This window comes from Ambystoma mexicanum, chromosome 9, assembly GCF_040938575.1.
Source record: "Ambystoma mexicanum isolate Mex_15411 chromosome 9, UKY_AmexF1_1, whole genome shotgun sequence".
NCBI lineage: Eukaryota > Metazoa > Chordata > Amphibia > Caudata > Ambystomatidae > Ambystoma > Ambystoma mexicanum.
This window is the reverse complement of record NC_090931.1, coordinates 659,672,336-659,691,190: the sequence shown is the minus strand read 5'-3', so window position 1 is coordinate 659,691,190 and position 18,855 is coordinate 659,672,336. Positions and strand designations below refer to the sequence as shown.

At 45.3% G+C, this 18,855-nt stretch overlaps 1 protein-coding gene across 1 annotated transcript in view; it reads right to left on the bottom strand.

Annotated features, from left to right (window-relative positions):
* The window catches only part of LOC138488462 (aldehyde oxidase 1-like), a 705,629-nt gene that overhangs the window by 245,270 nt on the left and 441,504 nt on the right, over nucleotides 1-18,855 (bottom strand). Inside the window, exons 20-21 of the mRNA XM_069615436.1 lie at nucleotides 15,479-15,575; nucleotides 15,049-15,173 (exon numbers count right to left, since the gene is read on the bottom strand). Of these exons, the coding sequence (XP_069471537.1) occupies nucleotides 15,049-15,173; nucleotides 15,479-15,575 (222 nt within the window). The remainder of the gene's footprint in view (nucleotides 1-15,048; nucleotides 15,174-15,478; nucleotides 15,576-18,855) is intronic.

Below are 18,855 nucleotides of genomic sequence, written 5' to 3'. Positions count from 1 at the left end.
CCTTAGTGGATTTCTTCTTATTTTAAAACTGCACACACCACCTTAAAGCGAAGTACCGTTGGGATACTTTGTGTCCTTAGAACGTGTTCTTTTGTAACGTTGTGGTTACAAATACAATGTGACCAGGATGGGCTGGTTGGAGCAGATTTATTTCTACCATGTTTTAAACTTTTTACTTGTGCTCGTTTACATTTTACTGCATAATGCCAAAAGGAGTACCATATACTTTTAAATGGCTATGCGGAAAGAATTTTGCCTATTCTTTGCCCCTCTCGGGTCCATAATTGCTATATATGGAAAGCCCTTTGTGGGGGGCCAAGCCCCTTCTTTCCCAGGCAAAGTGGCGGTCTATGCGCGTGGCAGGATATTGGCGCTGGGTCTGTCTGGACCCAGCCCACATCCGAGCAACCGTTTGTCTGTTACTGGGCAGAATGTGGGGTCAGTGGCGTTCCATGATTGGACAGCCCCTGCCAGTTTGATTGATGCAGATCCTTACTGTTAGCGAAAGATTTCTCTTTCAGCAACTTCGAGGATCCAGCGGTCTGAGCCTTCGGAAGTGTTCTTGGACCACCCGGTTGATTGACCAGCTCTCCAGTGGGCTCCCTCATTAAAACCATCATCATTCCACGATCATCGTTGGAACTTTGGAAGTCACCAGATTGTGGTGTAAGTCACTTTTCTGCTAAACTTCAGCCTCTCAGCTTCAAGGGATCCTGCTGTGGAAGGTCTTCTTCAACCGTGACTGGAAGGACGCCTGCCGTCGCCTTTGTGCAGCGACCATCACTGGAACTTGCCTTCCCTTGTCTGGTGAAGTGTCCCGAAGAGGTCTACATCAGAGTCGTCAGCATCTCTTCATCGCAAAAGGTTGTACTTTGCTCCTGGAACCGACTGGAAGAATCTTTGCACTTGCAGTTCCTGGGCACCTCTCACTGGAACCAATGGAGGAATAACCTACCTCGAGCGACCTCCAGCCGACCCACCTAGTCATCTGGGAAAATCAGAGTCAGGTGGGTAAGTAAAAGCATATCATGTGTCCCCCACTGTTCTACTTAGAAAAAACCTTACAATAAACTTTGGTTATTCCATTCCATCGCTTTCAGATCATCGTGTCTAGAAGCAGCTGTACCTGAAATATAGAAACATCATTTTACCTACCAGTAACTTTGCTGCTCATCTCCTCTGGAACATTCACCAACACAAGAAACTTACTTAAGAACGTCTGAAGTTAGGGTACATTTCTTTTTTTTTTTTCTTTTTTATTTATTTGAACTTTACTCAGTAACAACTAAGTTTTGTCAAAAACCTTCCATATCTACAGATGCAGTTCAGAATGAGACGGGCTAACGCCTCCCCTAGGCACTGGCCAAGCCACCTAACTAGCCAGAGGGCTAGTTCCTTGAAGGAACACTGTGAGACATTTCTTTAGGCTGCTTCCTGATCTAGTACAGATCGACCATCGGGCCGTAGCTGGTTTATCTGGTCAAACGCTAGATCGATCAGTTTGGCCAAGGCTTGAGTCCATCTAGTGTTCTCGCCGGAAATTAATCTATTCCATAACTTGTCTGTTTGGAATATCCACAGGTTTTCGGCCAGCGAAGGGAGGTATGTGTTTCTATTTTCATTCGTGTTCGGGCATTCTATCACAAGGTGCTTCAAAGTCTCGATGGATAATTCCTTTTTACATAATCGGCATCGCTTCTCGGCACCAGCTCCTCTGATTGTTATGATTTCTCCAGTTGGCAGCAGGTTTAACCTTGCTCTCATGATCGAATTTCTCAGCTTCTTATCTGGAAACTTGGCACAGTATTTCAGTGGTTTTTACACCTTGTTAAATGTTGGAGGCAGGTGATTTAGAAGTTTGTTCCCTACTGCTTTCTCTGTTGTCAGAATCCAGTCCAAGTCTTCTGTTTTCCTTTTAATTCGATTGGGATTTTCTTTCAACTCTTTGTCACTGCATTCGATTTTCGCCAGGTCATCCTTTCTGGTTTTTTACCCAGTTTTTGAGGGCCTCGCATTTGCCTGTTTCTGTTTCGTCACGATTGATGTTGAAGATGGGCAAGGTGTCTGACATGATGATTCTTCTGTATAGACACATGGCACTTTGATCTACCACTGACGCTAAGGACACCAGCCCCAATTCTCTCCTGATAGCCGGCATAGCAGTAGATTTCGGTAGGCCTAGTACCGTTTTCCAAACGTGACCTTCAAGTTTGCACCAGATGTTGCGCGGGAAGTATAGCGAGGCCTCCAAGCCATAGGTCAATGCCGGGACAACTTTGGGATTATAGAATGTTATTGCCGGTACCAGAGACAATTTACCGAACTTCCGATCGACTGCTCTTATTTGGGCAGTCAGGCATTTCGCTTTTTCCCATAGTTGGGTTTGGAGACTCTTTTCTGTTCTGGAACTATCCATTTGAATCCCCAAGTACTGAAAGCTATTAACTTTTTCAATTTTGGTGTTATCGAGGAACAATTCTATTTTGGTCGTTGTTTTGCTGGGAACTTTTTCAAACACCATGATTTTTGTCTTCGATTTGTTCAGTTCGAGGTGATTTTCAACAATATAGGACTCCAGATTGCGTAGTTTTCTTTGTAGGCCCACTTTCGTTTGGTCGATCAAGATGACATCATCTGCAAACAGTAGGCATGGAATCTCCGTTTTCCCTATTTTTGGCGGAAAGGAGCGGATTTTGGATTCTGAGAGTTTGTAGTCGCCAAGAAATGCTGTAAACAGAGCCGGCGCTAGGGGACAGCCCTGCTTAACTCCTCGGTTCACACTTATCTCCTCTGACAGAGCACCCTGGTGATTTAGTTTGACTCTAATTTTTGTATGCGAATGGAGAGCTATTATAGGGTCCAATATTTTGGTTGGACACTTCCACCCTTGTAGCTCTGACCACAGACTGGGTCGGTCTATCTCATCAAACGCCTTTGAGAGGTCCACGAAGGCCAAGTACACCTTTGGCGCGCCCTCTTTGACTTTTGCTTTCAAGATGTTCAGTACCATTAGATTGATAGAGGTGGATCAATTTTTTTGAAAGCCCGTTTGGAGATGGTCTTTGGACTGACTGTCTTTTGCCCATACACGGAAATGCTCCAGCAGGCGAGTTGCGTATAATTTGCCCAATATGTCTAGCAGGGCGATCGGTCTATAGCTCGCTGGTTCTTGTCTCGGACCCTTTTTGTAAATAGGGACTATCACCGCTTGCAGCCAGGTTTCAGGAACCATATTCGTTCTGCCGCATTTGGAAAATATCTTACTGATCAATTCCGCCCATTTACCTGGACACATTTTTAAGTCCATGTTTGTTAGTCCGTCAGGACCCGGGCTCTTGATGTTTTCAATTTCCGTATGGATGCTTCGATGACTTCTACCTTAGAAAGATCGACCCATGGTGTTACCGAGATCTGCTTTGTCCTTTGAGTGTCCGTAGTTGTACCCTCAAATTCTGTAGTGAAATATTGGATCCACCTTTCTTCGGCCACTGCCTTAGACAGCGAGCCACTCTGAGTGGAGTTGGACTCTTTTATCAACTTCCAGAATTAGCTCGATTTTTTTGTTTGTAATTTCTGCATCATGATTTCGGCGTCATTTTGATATTGAATGGCTCTGTGCTGTTTACGCCAGTTTTTATAGCTTTTAGCTTCCAGGCGCCAGTTTATCCAGTCCTCTGCAGCATTTGATTTCTTTGCTATTCTTAGCAGTCTGCGGCCCACTTTTCTTTTTGCCACCAACTCCTTGTCATATGTATGGGTCGTGTAGACAGGTTTCTTCGGTTTCTTTGAGCCCTTTACGTGGAAGGATAGTAATAAAGGCAGGTAGTTTGGTCTTTCTTTCCTGTCCTTCCGGGCATGATCGGTGGCTCTCTTCTCCCAGGTTCGTTTTATTTTCCCAATATCTTGTTCGGTTAGCCGTAGACGAGTCTGTTGTGCATTTGTCTCAATCGCCCAATCATAAGTTCTTGAATTCGGACTTGTGGTATGCCACGTACAGCAGAGTAGGTTGTGGTCACTGTGAATGGTTTTTTGGACCTTAAAGCCCGTCAGACCTTTAGTGAGACCATTAGAGACAAAGATGTACGCCTCGTGGCTTTCGACCCGTTACGTTGGTATATTCATTTGATTGGGGAACAAAGAGGCCACATTCTGAATATTTCTTGAGCTTATTGCTACATTCCAGGCCTTTCCTCTCTCTATGGTGGAGTCAACACCTCCCCGTTGAGAGCTGGAGCGTTGTTGGCCTGCCTGGGCCTACGTACACTTTGCGTTCAAGTCGCCACAGATGATGAGCTCGATTTTATCGAATTCCACATATAGCTGGTCAATTGTTTCCGACATGTTGTCGCAAAAGGATTTTATTGACATTCGCTGTGGATTCCAATAGCAATTCAGAATGGCCACCTGATTCTGAAAACCGTTTTCCATCTTAGTCTTGCCCTGGATTTGAGAGGTCAGCGTGACCAGCATTTCATATGACTGTTTCCACTTTCGTGGTTCGCTCAGACCCGTTCCTGTTTTTATAGCAGTCAAAAGACCCGACGACGGTCTGCCAAGCAAGCCTTTGACTGCCGGAGAGATCACCACTGAGAAACCGTCCAGTGTTGGTTGGTTAACAAGCCAGGTTTCTTGTAGGCATAAGATGTCGTATAGACCGAGATTGACATCTCCAGGTATCGTCAGGTGCGAATGGCCTCTTGTGTCCCATGAGCCCAGAATGCAGGTTTCCTTTATGGGTTGCTCGCTACTTTTTTCGCAGGTGCTGTCGTCGCGGCAAGCAAACCATGGTCTTTGCTATTTACCATTATTTTTATTCCAGCTTGACATTAGCCACTTCCATGCCCTTTAGGTTGTCTTTCATCTTCCATTTTTTCCTGATGAGTTACATGGTTCTTAATTCTGTCGTCTGGCTGTTTTCGCTCTGGATTGCTGCAGGAGACAGATTGTATCTGGTCTTCTCTGTTTCTCCTTGGGTTGCGAGCCCTGCCACACTGGTCCTTTGCGCCTCGATATGGTGTTGAATTTGGGTCACCTCTCTCCATCGGTTCAGTGGTCCCTATGCCACCCCTACGTTGATACTGTGATCGTCTAGACGTTTCATGCCACTCCCGGGGCTTGTACCCTTGGCTTTGGTGGTATTGGTCCTCTGTTTTGGATATGTAATGATAATGGGTTTTAGGGTTATCCAGCTTATCCTCACCCAGCTCTTGTCTACTCAACTTCCTTTTTTGCTCCGTCAAGTGAAAACCCATTTGGTCAAATTCTTCATAGGCTGACTCATCAATATGCCGGATGGCGGCTGATTTCAAATGGAGAAATACTTTCGCCTTCTTTTCCCTATGATAGGGTTCCACCAGCACAAGATCTTCCGTTCTAATGTTTTTCAGAGTTTTCATTCTATTCGTTATTTGAAGTATTGTCGGTCTGTTTAAAATGAGGAAGTTTTTGACTACTTCCCTTTGTTCAAGCTTGAAGACTCGTATCTCCTCGTTTGCATTTTTTGTTTTGTTTTCCAATTTGCTTTTTTCTGCCCGGTACTTTCGCGGGCTTCTTCGACTGTCGTCTTTTTCTTGAGCATATCAGGGTTTAGACGGGCTTCTTCTTAATCTGGGTGCGTGACTGTAGATCTTCTCATTATCCACAGTCGATTGAACCGAGGCTCTCTGTACGGCCGTCGGATTTGTTACATTACTATCCATCTGGATTGGACCCTCCTTGTCCATCTTGGACTTGGCTGTTTGATTTACAACCCGTTCTGGGCCACGCTTTTTTGCCCCGCCTTCTATGCCAGGGGGACTTGACTCCTTCGAGCCCTTCTCTGAGTATGTGGAGATGTTCATTAGGTCTGTGCATCCTAAGAATTCATCTACTGTTATCGGTTATCTCGGGGGGTCGGTCTCCTCTGATTGTGACCTTGGCTTTTGTCGATTATTATTGGCTTGAGGTTCGCCCAGACCGAACCCCCTCACGTCAGATTTAGCCAGTGATGAGGTAATCTTCATGAGGTTAGAATTCCTTTCCTTTAGGTCAGTTGTGGGTGGCTGCGTCTTTTTTCCTCTAGCCGATTTCGCCCCTTCCGTTTTTTCTTGCGGCAATATCAACAGGGTTTTCTTTTTTCCATTTGTCCGTTCTATGAGCTCATCCCTTGACTCTTCGCGGACTGATATCTTTGTAAGAGTCTTTCTGTTCAGAATTTCCAAGGTTTCGATCTTTTTTTCCAACGCTTCGATTTTTCTTTCCCAGTCGGTTTTCTGATTAGAAGCGGTCTGAGGTCCCTCCGGCCCTATTGATCTTGCAATAGGGTCCCGGTCATGGTTTCCATATTTGCAATCTTTTTCTCTACAGCTTCGATTTTCCTTACCCACTGTGTTTTCTGTATAGGCGCGTTTTCAATATTTGCTGGTAAAAGGCTCTCCATCTGGGCCAATTTCTCCATCATATTCGATAGAATTGCTGAATTGTCTTGTACGTTTTCTTTGATTGCTTCATACAATTTACAGAAAGGTGCTAACACGATGGTCATTGCTGACATGATAGCGATAATTTCTGGTTTCTTATTGGGCGATTCATTTTGTAGCACCACCGCAATTTCACTGAGTCGTCTCTTTTTCGGTGAGGCTCGGGTTTTGTCCGATCTTCTCAATGTATCTGAAGAATCCAGTGCCGGGCATTCCCCCGTGAATCTTGAATTTCTGTCAATGTTTACGGCCCTTCTCAGTGATTCAGCTTTCGAATATGGGTTTTCCTTATACAGTTTTGATTGGTCCCCTTTAGACAGGGGCGTAACCATGGGTTGCCCCCTGGGCAGATGGAGCTTTGTCCAGGCCAGATGGTCTTCTTTGTGCTGCAGTGCCTGCGCCATTCGATTAGGGTCCCAATCAGATTGGACCTCCTTGACCCCTCTTCCTCTTGGTCGTCCTCCAAAACAACTATCTCCTCTATGGTTAAAGGAACCCCATTGGGGGCACTTTGAGCCTGGGGACTCTCGAACCTATTCCTAAGATGGCCGTTGGGTTTCAATTGTCCGGATGCTGGGCTCTCAAACACCTTAGGTTTTTCGGTATCCTTATATGGATCCTTTGTAGGTATCACAGCTTTTTCCTGTGAGGTGACGTTGCACAGCCTCTTTTTCTCATTTACTGCTGACGGTGACTCGGTTCTCCTTTGTTTTTGAGCGGGCTGTGTTTCAATCGCTATTTCCAGCATTTCAGCGTCTGATATTTCCGTCTCAATGCTCTGTTTTCTTTTGTGTTGCTGTGTGAAAAAAGCCTTTAGTGAGCATGATAGCAAGGGGTTGGGCAGCCCTTTTGACATTTGACCGCCTTTTCTAATGCCTTTTCTTGCTTTTTGTTCCCCCAGTATGGTATTCTTTAGCGATCTCATGTTCGCCGTCTTTTTTAATCCTTGACTCCTTGCTTTAGCCGGAGTATTGGTTTTGTTTCTCTTTTTCCTTTTAGCCCCAGATCCAGTCTTCAATTGCTCACTGTCCGTTTCCTTGTTCGAATCCTCAAGCTCTCCTTCCATTTGGTTGTCGCTCTCCAGCCCCTCTTCGTCTGATTCGGTGTCTTTATTGGGGTCGGCTACTATCACTCTTTCATTGAGATCTCTTAAAGGCTTGGGGTCCCTAGCCAATGATTTGCCCACACCTTGCGTGGGTTTCTCGCTGTCGCGAACTGTGTCATGGAGCATTGCTTGGATGCAGATCACCTTTGGCACACAATCGGCCTTTTCTATCAGGAGTAGCGGGTTTGGCGCCACTTCTCTTTCCACGCCGGGTTTTTCTTCTCCCCCTCAGTCGATGTTCGGTGAGGGGATATTTCGATTGTTTCGGCGAGTTCCCTTGATTTATCTCCCTCTTCTATTGCCTTTACCCCCCGTGCACCCCTGTTGGCATGGGTGGGATTTCTGGCATCGCTCCGCAGGACTTCAGTATCAGTTTCTGGTTTATGCGGGGAGAGGCGTTCAAGTCGGTGCATTTTACGTGCCAGGTCCGGGTTTTCACTGTTCCCGCTGCCCAACTGCCGGTCAGAGACAGGTGGGCTCCGCTCACCAAACGCGCCCAGCCGTGTTCTGATTTGTGGCACCGGACTTGATCTGTGGCCCTGCGCACTCAGCGGGGGCGTGCTCGGCCTTACTGGCCCTCGCACCTCCCAGGCCGTCAACTGGAGCTGCTCGTCTGATCGATCCTCTGTAAAAGAACCGCTCATAGGGATTGGCTGGGACGGCGTCAGCGGGGAGGAATCTCCCGCTTGCTCTCGTGGTTCGGGTAGGTCAATGTTTCCTGCTCCGTTCTTACTCGCAGGTCCGTGTAGTTGGACTTGCACATGAGGTGGATCCGGGGTTTTAGGGGTTGGCGATAACAGTTCAAAGATCGAGGGGGTTGCAATCGGCCTTGGTGCCGAGTCAGACTTCCTCCTCCTCCTTTTACCCGGGCTCATTACCCCCCCCCGGCTTTAATGTTTTGGTCGACTGGAAATCCTTCGGGAGGGTTTTTGCACTTTTCTGCGCTTTCAGAGGACGTACCTCTGGCTCCATTCTGCAACGGCTTTGCGTCTGCAGCGGACTGTTGCAGACTGGCTCGTACCTCAGGCTCGCAGCTCCGCTCACCGCTCCGCGGTGTCACAAGGTAAAAATAGGCACTTCCTGCACCTTCTGCACAACGATGTGGACTGCGGCAGACTGGCTCGTACTTCAGGCTTGCAGCTCCGCTCACTGCTCTGCGGTGTCATAAGGTAAAAATAGGCACTTCCTGCACCTTCTGAACAACGATGTGGACTGCTGCAGACTGGCTCGTACCTCAGGCTCGCAGCTCCGCTCCATTTCCTATGACTTGGTTCCATCCTACTGCATAAATTACTCACCTTCTTTTGCTGATTAAATTATGCAATGTATTCACAAGAACCTATGGTGACTGTTTATATGTATAATTGACTGCTTGTTTCATTTCCTAGTGTGTGTTTTGGGCCTAGAATAAATACAGTATTTTTGTACTTACCTGTCTAAATTGAAGTATTGTGCGCTTCACTGTGTGGACTCATTGTGGACCCCTGGCCCCACCCAGTCTCCTGAGAATAGCCTTGACTACTTCCCTCTGCTACGCTGATTGGGTTTTGGTGAACCTCTCAAGAGTTACACTGTTCACTTTAACTAGGGTTCACTCCTAAAATCTGTCCACCAGGTCAGATTCTAGAAATCCATCTCGACACTTACATTTGGTGCACCTGATGGTGACTCCAGTCCAAATCCTGGATAAAAGGAGGACCCCCCTTAGCCAATCGACTGATCCAAGACCCCTACAAATATGTGCAGCTGCTGAAGACCACCAGAGGACAACTGGTGCAACTGACAAGAATTGCCTCCAGCCAAGTCCCTTTGACGCCCTGCTCATCTGTCCTGATCTCAAGAAGGCCTTCATCTGTGCTTTGCCACCTTGATCAGTGGGAACAACCTGCCAGACCCCTGCTCAATGATCCCTGTCTGCTGAGCCTTCTGTGTCACCGAACCACCCGGTGTACTGGCTAGCTCTCTTCATGGCCCCTTTTCTGCAGCAGTCACTGTTCCAAAAGCATCCTTGGAACTTCGTGAATCTTCAACTTGTACAAAAAAACATGTGCTCCTGCAGTTTCAGCCTACTACACAGAAGAGAAGCTGAGCAGGGTCTGCTCCTTCGTTCGTCCTATGAAGATCACCTGTTGCCACTTGATTTTGGTGACTCCAGCTCAATCCTGTCTTCTTTGTGTCCTGGGGTCCCCTAAGGCGAGGTCTCCTAAGGTTTCCTGTACCATGGAGGTCTGTAGCTTTGCGTGCCAAGGTTGTCCAGTTGCTCAGTAATCATAACCGTATCACTGGAGTTTTGAACTGCATACTAGCGAGACCCGAGCCAGATGCCGAAAGTGACCTCTCCACCTGCAGTCCCTGTACCGGCCTTTAGTGGATAGTTGCTGCGTGCTGTCCCTGCAACCTCTATGTCGACGACATCATGTTGCCAGACAGCAGCACTCCAGATGCTGAAGTAAAAAGCGTGTACACACACTGTTGGTAAAACTCAATCCAACTGGCCGGTCTGCGAGCAGCGTTATGCCCTGGTGTTTCCTGGTTATATCAACTCCCTGCTTTGGTGTTCTCTGGCATATGTTTATTTGACTTCCCTCTTCGGCATTGGTACTTTGGATACATGTTTGTTTTTGGGTGACAACCTCTTGGCTTCTGACTTTTGGATTGTTTTTGGATACCACCCCTTGGCACTGGTAAACTCGGACCTCAATTGCATGGGTGATTTTCCCACTGGACTAAAAGAGACTAGATTCTTTGGTTGGGAAATGATGGCCATCGAGGATTTGGATCACAATGTATATTCCCCTCATCCATTCGATTTCATCCTGGTGCTGCCTGGGTAGGCCCACTTGCGCTATTGTCTTCTTGTTTTTTCCCTTTGGCTGGGAAAAGGGTTTCAGGTCTCTGAATAGTGTGTGTCTTATTTGGATATATTCAGACACCCTTTCTCCAATCTGCTTCCCTTGATCTTATCAGGTAAGAGTGAATACATTAGGAGGGCTAACTAGTGGTCTGACATCCTCATAAACAGTGACTCATACTATTGCTTGTTATTTCTGCCACAGGTATAGGGGATTCTCTTAGGCCTCCCTCTGCCTTTCCACTCCATCTTCTCTGTAGGCTGATAATTGGTGGATTGGGGAGGCAGGTCTGTTGCCTTCTAGGAACCTATGCTGCTGCAGTTCATAACACCCAGAGTGGTGAGACTGGGAGAGAAATCCTTCTGAACTTTATTTACCTTTGGAACACTCACCTGCAGCCTGTGGTCTTCGGGGTAGCTGTTGTCGCAATCTAATAATAAACACAGCTGAACAGTGTGTCTGGTGGAACTGTTGACTTTTGGCCAATAGGCCCAATTCCCTATAAGGGCTGGTCTGATTAGGTGCTAGGGACCTTGCCTTAGGTTCATCCGTAGGTGTTCTACTTAAATTACTTACCCATGTTTACTGGCACTGAAATTGACTGTTTCTCTGTTTCTAACTTAATATAATACTCACAGATACTCAGTTATTTTAAGTGTTGCTTCTAAATCAGCTAACAATTGCAAAACTCTTTCTAAAAGTAAAATGCTAGTTTTCTGTTAGAACAATCAATGGTGAATGTATATATGTATTTGATCGAAGTTGTGTGATAATACTTAACATATGTATTTTATTGCTTAGCGTTTATCTTACAGGCCTAATAAATCATTGTATATTTTTGTACTCTTCTGTCTAACTGTAATTATTGGAGCGTTCTTTGCATGTCTCATTGCAGCACTAGACCACTCTGACGCCCCTCCTGAGTCTACGCCTTACTGCTCTGAGTTTGGGTGTGGCTAGACGTCAGTGTATTTCCTTTTCACCATGATAGGTTGGCATCTCAGAATCCACCCCAGAGTTGATTCTGAAAATCTATCTTAACATTGGACAAATCCGTGCTGGGTTGAAGAAGCCATGAAAGTACTAACGCACTAGGAGTCTATGGATCATTGCGGTTTACATCATGCTATTCTGAAGGCAGAATTGTTGTAGTAATGCAGCAGAAACCCTGGATCACCATTGCTGTGCTAATGTCCTAGAAACCCCATGATCATTAGATCATATAGTAGGAACCCCTGGATCACACTGACCAGCACCTGCTCTAGTGCTAGAAAGTCTACGTAATCAATTCTTATGTGTGTGTTTGAAACTTTTTAGCGAGGTACTAAGTGAAAAAAAGAGTTTTAAAAATCGAAGAAAAAAATTACCGATTTAGAAAGACTACTCTGAGCGGTCTTTGTGAATCGGTCTGTCAGCCCCTGTGACGCACATGAGTGCGCGTTAGGGCTGACAGGCATGGTGAGACCCAGAGGAGTCGCAGGAGTGCAAGGTGAGTGTGTCACTGTCTCTGTGTGTGTGCGTGTGAAAAGCAATGTTTGTGAAGGGGAGGGCCGGGGGGAAAGAAACGGGTTGCTTGTTTGTGTGTGTGTCAGGGATGGCTGGCTGGCTGAGTAGTAAATAGGAAGAGTATGTACATAGAATTAACATTGTGGTTGCCCAAGTCAAGATGGAGAGAAAGAAATTTAATCTGATTGGTTTGAGGAACAATGATATGTTTGGTTTGTCTGATTGGTGGAAAGGATAATGGTAGGATTCTTGGGAGGTGAGCAAGATTCTAAACTGCCTTTCATCCAAAGTAATTCAGTGGCTGGTTGTATTTTAGTTAAGCTCCTTAAGTAAGGCCTTTCAGAGTTCAGAAGATTTACTAAAGAAGTAAGAAAATCGTTTGCTGAGCCAGAGAGATCAAGAAGACATCAGGTGGGATTGTTCCTTTTAAAAGCTTAAAGATTTTCACAGTGAACTTCCATTGTTTATCAGAAACTTAAAGAGTTTAGAAGTTTAAAGCTTACTGAGAGAAAGAACGTTTACAGTTTATTTACAATAAGGAGAAAACAATTGAAAAGATTGTGCGCGCAAGTTTTAAAGTTGTAAACTGTGCGAAAAGTGTTTCAATACTGTTTAACGTGCGCGCAAGTCTTCATGACTTCAGCAACGTCGTTGGGAGCGCTTGCGTATGAGAGCGCGTGTTGGATTGTGATAGAGCGCGAGTCCATATCAACTGAGCGCGGGTGGTTTTTGGCGCGTGTATATTTTTCACGTAAGCGACATTACGTAAGAGAGCGCGTGTTGGATTGCGATAGAGCGCAAGTCCATATTAACTGAGCGCGAGTAGTTTTTAGGGCGTGTATATTTTTCACGTGCGCGACGTTACGTAAGAGAGCGCGTGTAGGATTGCGATAGAGCGCGAGTCCATATTAACTGAGCGCGAGTAGTTTTAGCGCGTGTTTCGGTTGGCGATTGCGTGCGTAGTTTTTTCAGAGCGTGCGCGTGTTTCCTGTATGTGTGGAATTGTTTAAGTGCACGTGTTTCACGTGCGCGTGAATTTATTAAAGTGCGCGTGTTTCACGTACATGTGAATTGTTAAAAATGCGTGTTTCACGTGCGCGTGTATTTTTTAAAGTGCGCGTGTAATTTTTAGCACTAGGACAATTTTTTCACGTTTTGTGATTTCGCGTGTTAATCACATGAATGCAGCTAGAATTCAATACTTCAAGAAAAACTGTATTTCTTAAGAGTATTTGGAAATGTAAATTTTATGGAGTTAAGTGAACTTAAAGTCAAAGAAGAATATCTAAGGTTGTAAGGTGTTTGCAAGAGTCATCTTCTTCAGAATATTAAAGAAACTGGAATGGCTAGTGACAATATACACCGAAACATTACAAACGTTTTCAAGATATTCTCTACAGACAGTTAACCTCTAAGTTCTAAACAGAGGTATAAGAGGTAAAGAAGTTAGAGTTGTTTTTAAAAGAATAATTTAGAGAAAAAGGTTTACACTGATGTATAAGTAACCAAGTGTGTTTGTTACTACAGATACCAGAGCCTACCAGAAGGTTGCAGGGCTGCAGTGTCTCCGTTGTTATTTTATCCAAATTCCCCTTTCCCTTTCCTGGGGTTTTCAGCTCAGCTTTCACTTTAGGGTTGAGAGGTGAACTCTTGGTGAGGGTCTGTGGGGCCAGCATCAGCTCCTGTGGAATTCAGTCAAGCCGGACCCAGACAGTGTGTATGTGGTGGGGGATTGGGGGAGCAAGGTGGAAAGGGGGTATCGGGGGTGAACCCCCCCCCTGAATTGTAAGAAAACCCAATTCCCTCTTACACCTGAACCACAATTTAGGTTTGCAGCAACATGCTCTTTTTCATCTGTGATAGGGGCCTTTAGTTAAAAATGTAAACTCTGACTTCTGTGTTGCCCCTGTGGTTTCCCATCAGAAGCACATCCAGGAGTCTGCATTGGCACCTCGCCTGCAGAAAAAGCACCAATGGCATTATCTGGGTAGGCTGTGCAGTTCTTTATTGGGGTAGGTAGCATTGGGGGCATCCCCAACCCCAGATGCTGCTCTTTTGAATAAAAGGTAGCTTTAATGGGAAGGTCCTTCTCTGGCAAGAGCTGAGTTGAAGTACTATTACATTCAGTAATAATAACACACATCGCTGAGCTCAGAAGCTGGTGCAATTTGGAGTAAGGCACTATAATAAAAGCGATATCAATAACATTATTATTAATACAATGTATTCTCTACAGTTAATTGCACAAACAGACCTACCTTAACTGTAAACAAATGCAAAACAATTCTAAACCGCACTCTTCCCCTAGCAAGCTGTCGACTAGCTCTCCAACCCCACAATCTTAGAAGTTACCTTTTTTCTGGATCCACCATCCTGTCCTTGTCGGACCCAGTCTGCCTGGAGCTCCTGAATCATCTTGGCCCTTTCCACCTTGTGATGTTTCCTTTATCAAGCTCAAGACCCTCAAGTTGACCTGTCTATACGAAAGCCAGGCTAATTTGCTTCCTCTTAATCTAACATTACAAATCTTAATCAACTCTTTGATGACTTTGCAGGCAGACCTGTACTACTATTATTAGCATACACCTTGTTTGTGTTTAATTTCTCTTACTGAGACACATCCAATCAAGTGCAACCTCCAAAAAATGCCCCTTAACCTTCCTTGGATCTCCATAGTAAAATCACTGAGGACATGCAGGCGGTTGCTTCGAGGTTAGCAAAGAAACACATTTCTAGCATAGCGACCAATGTTTGGGAACCCTTAAGCAGGTGATTTTGCATGAAGGCAAGGGATATTTGTTTTTGACCATTGAGTTGCATTGGAATGAGGTATATCTTAGCATGTAGAAAGAAAACAGTTTGAAAAATATCAACAATGTTGGCCCCAGAAATCAGAGTCTCCCTCCAATATGGGGAGAACTGGCCGACATGGTCTGCAACCATGCAGCTCCACAGCTTTGCCACCCAATTCCCTTTCTGTGACCTGTGTTTCACCGGCGGACAGCGGGGGCACCATTCAGCCCTCCTCTTCACACTCCCTCCCCCACCTGGATCTCTTTCTGTATTCCTAATACCCCGGTGTGTAGTAACTTCTTATCCTGCAATAGGGGGCAAAGGTGATTTGTACCTGTGCATTCGCCGGGTTTTGCGTGGAGACATAAACATCCATTTCTTTATCCTCTCTTTTGGGCACAACGAGGATGCTGTTCGTTTCCATGTAGAATTGTTCTTGCCCGCCAGTGTAGAGTTCACCTGTAGCCAAGACAAGCAGAGCAACAACTCTCAATAACTACCGGTCATGAGGTAGACAGACAGCAGGCAAGCACCATATACATGCAGACTTCTTACAATAATATTGAACAGCTATACAGTACAGGCCAACAAACAGATGTTATTATTACTAAATTAAATGGTGCTCATGTTATCAATTTTGTAAGAGCAGAGCTTTCCCTGCCAGGATTTGGACAGTGACCTGCCAATCTCTGCAGGAGGTGCTCAAAGCCCTGTGCTGCCGCGCAGGCTCCCATCATGAGCTACCCAACGAAGACCCAACATACCTTCATGAATCTGATCACAGGTTTTGAAGGCCTCATCCACGTTTCCGTAATGCACCTTTTTCTCTGGAGGGAAGTAGGAGTTGTGTTTGATGGCGTCCTGGAAGAGAATATTTCCTGCATTAAATTCCGGCTCTCTAGCAGTCCAGGATGTACGCTATGCAGAAGGACAAATGCTATTATTTGTCTACCTTTAGGAAAGTTCCAGCTTCCTGCACCCCTTACTTCATGTGCACTCCCTGACCCCTCCCATCCCCCATGGTAATGGAGCCCCCTATGCTGCCTTCAGGAGTAATCTGGTGCACCGGCTGGTCCTACTCCAAGCGGCTGCCTAGTATTGCTTTGCCATAGAACTGGCACTTGATGGCACATTCAGTGTTGTAAGTAGTATTGCGGCCCAGATCCCACTGTAAAGTAATACATGGGGGATCAGCAGAGCTGCTCATAAATTGGAGCAAGAGGACTACGTTCATCTGACTTTACTGCATTGTCACCTTCCCAGAGCTTAGGTGCTTCCCTTAAGGTAGAGCAATTAACCATATACGGCATTCTGTGTAATACATTGCGAGGAACATAAATAACAGCTAGCATGAAATTGGACATTTTGGGGAGACTTAACAGAATGGGCATCATTATGAGAACGATGGTAATGGTAAAAGCATGTGAAATTGTAATAAATACCCAATCTTTGTAAAATACCATTTAATTATGTGTCGGGGCTGCATGAGGTAACTATGGGTTGCTTATCCCATGCAGTCATTCTGTGTATCCCATGAGCTAAGAAGGAAGGATAGCTCAGGGGCAGCACGTTTGTCTTGGAAGCAAAACAACGCGGCGCAACACGGGTTCGAATCCTGTGCTTAGAAACCACTTGCTGGTATTAAGTGCGTTATAAATGAACAATAAAATAAAATAAATAAGAATCCTAAACAATCTCAACTTAAACAAATAAGAGCTCTTTAAATTACCATGTTTTTACGATTACCACCAAACGCATTGCGAGGCCCAATGTTTGATAAATCAATTGAACTGACTTCTACTTTAATTAGTGGGGACAATAAGTTGTACTATTTCTAAAAGCGCTTGGAGGAGGGCATTTTAGGCTACCTATTATGGTTCAGCTCAGGTCTATTTGCTTAAATACTGGCCTATGTACCCATACACATTTTGCAATTTCGTGTCCCCCTACTCTGTCTGAAAGGACTCAGAAGGAGTAAAATAGGACATTTTAGGCAAAATGTTAAAGTTCAGAAGTGAAATCCTTATGTTTTATTTGCTTATGGTCTGTGTACCCACGGGCCCCATTTTGTAAAGAGTGCAAATTGCATCCGGCAGACGACCAGAGTTAGCACTTATACACTGTTGGGCCCCCTGCATGCAATTTTCAACCTTTACAAATGGAGTGCAAAAGTAAAGAGCAAAAACAGGCAAATAAAAATCTACTTTGCTCTTCGCTTTTGGACTATTTTGGAAAAAATGTAAATGTTGCCTGCAAATTATGTTCTGGAGTCTTCGCAATGCATTCCTATTGCACCTGCTTGCTTTTAGCAGGTGCTGAACATGGCCCCATTCCAATCAAACCCGCTCATTTTATGCCTGCATGAAAATGAAGTAATTTAGCCAGGTCCTTAGTTGTGAGAGTGCAGTTGATAGTCATAGGTTTAGGAGGAGTGAGTTTAGAGTGCCTGTAGCCTTCGAGAATGATGAGAGTCGATGAGGGCGAGGTAGAATTACTTTTTGCTCTCAAGAGAGGACTTGAGAGAGTTCAGGTCAGAGAGGTATAGGGGTTAGAGTTGAGAGTGCTTATGTGATTGGGTACGCCTCCATTTGTGCAGCAGCCAACACATGTGTGCAGAGACAGCGTATGAATGGGGTGACCCATGGCTGAGGACGCTGAGACTTAGGGGTGAAAGTTAGCAGTGGGAAGGGAGCGTTGAATGAGTCATATAGTAGGGATGGGCAGTTGGAGAAGGCAGCTGTAGTGGAGGAGGCTTCAGATGTAAAGGAGGAGAGTGCACACTGTAGGGAGGAATGGCAGAAGGTTTACAGTTCCTTTTAGAAACAGGTGATGCAAGTGTTGAGAAGTGGTCAGACGGTGGAAATGAGATGGTGGTGGAAACAATGGCGTGATCAGATAGTGATGGTGTGATAGTAATATTAGTGGCTGTCAGAGAGGAGGAGATGAATAAGAGATCCAGAGAGTGACCCCCGGTGTAGACTGGTAGGTTATGGATAGAGTTGAGAGTGTGGTCACTATGTATTTGGAGAGGGGAGGTTAAAGTCACCTAAGATAATGATGTGATGTTTAGTGGAAAGAGAATCAAGGAGATGCCCATGTTCATCAAAGAATGGTCCTGTGGGACCAGGAGGGGGATAGATGGAGATGATGTGAACTGATTGAAGGGGAGCAATACTAGAGATGGTGAATTCAAAAGGTGAAGGAGATGATGTGACATTGGAGATTTGTGAGGCAATGAGGTAGGAAAAGAGTAGGTGTACGATCATCCACCTTGGCCAGTTAGACAAGGAGAATGAATGAAGGATAATTTGGAGTTGTGGAGGGCCGCCAGGGAGTCTGATGGAGAAATCCAGGTTTCAGTGACAACAAGAATATATAGGTGGGGGGAGGAGGGGAGAGCTTGCATGAAAGTAGTCAGTGATAAAGGAGGTTTTGTTGCATGTAGACTGAGCATTCCAGAGTGCAATGTTCAGGTGATGCAGTAAGGAAGAGTAGAGAAGTTGAGTCTCATTGGAAGAGAGGCAAGGTGGATAGGAAGTTAGGGTAGGTGTGGTTTACTCATTGGCTTTGTTTGTTGGAAGTAGGAGGAGCAAGAGAGATGTGTTGTGGGAGTTTCGAGACGTACATTTCATAATTAGGATATGCAAGGAGGAAGTTATAGCATGATTGGAGAAAGCATAGGGAAAGGTGAGTATGAGGAGCAGCAGGTGCAAATGGTTTGTAGCTGAGTACCACAGTGTGGAGAGACAGAAGAGTAATTAGCAATCTAGGGGTACTCACAGGTGCAGCAGGTAGGAAGGCAAAATGAAAGGCTCATAGATGAAGAGGAAAATAGGCAAAGAGGCTGGTCAGCGGCTGGTCTTCGCCCTTTACTGTTCCGGCGCTAGGGAGTTCAGAGAAGACGTCACACACTCTCGTTCGCCTGCTCACCGAGTTAATCTGTGGTTGGATTCTCTGATTTTGGCCTTGTGTTGCTGTGATGAGGGGATTTCATTTTGTTTGGTATTCCCAGAGGAGTCTCTTGTGGCCTTATTAGTGTGTGGATTAATTGTACCTTTGTGTTTACCTGCTTCCTGTAAGGAAAGCATGGTATCAAACAGTGAAGACAGACACAAGTGATCACAGTTCAAGAGTGTTTATT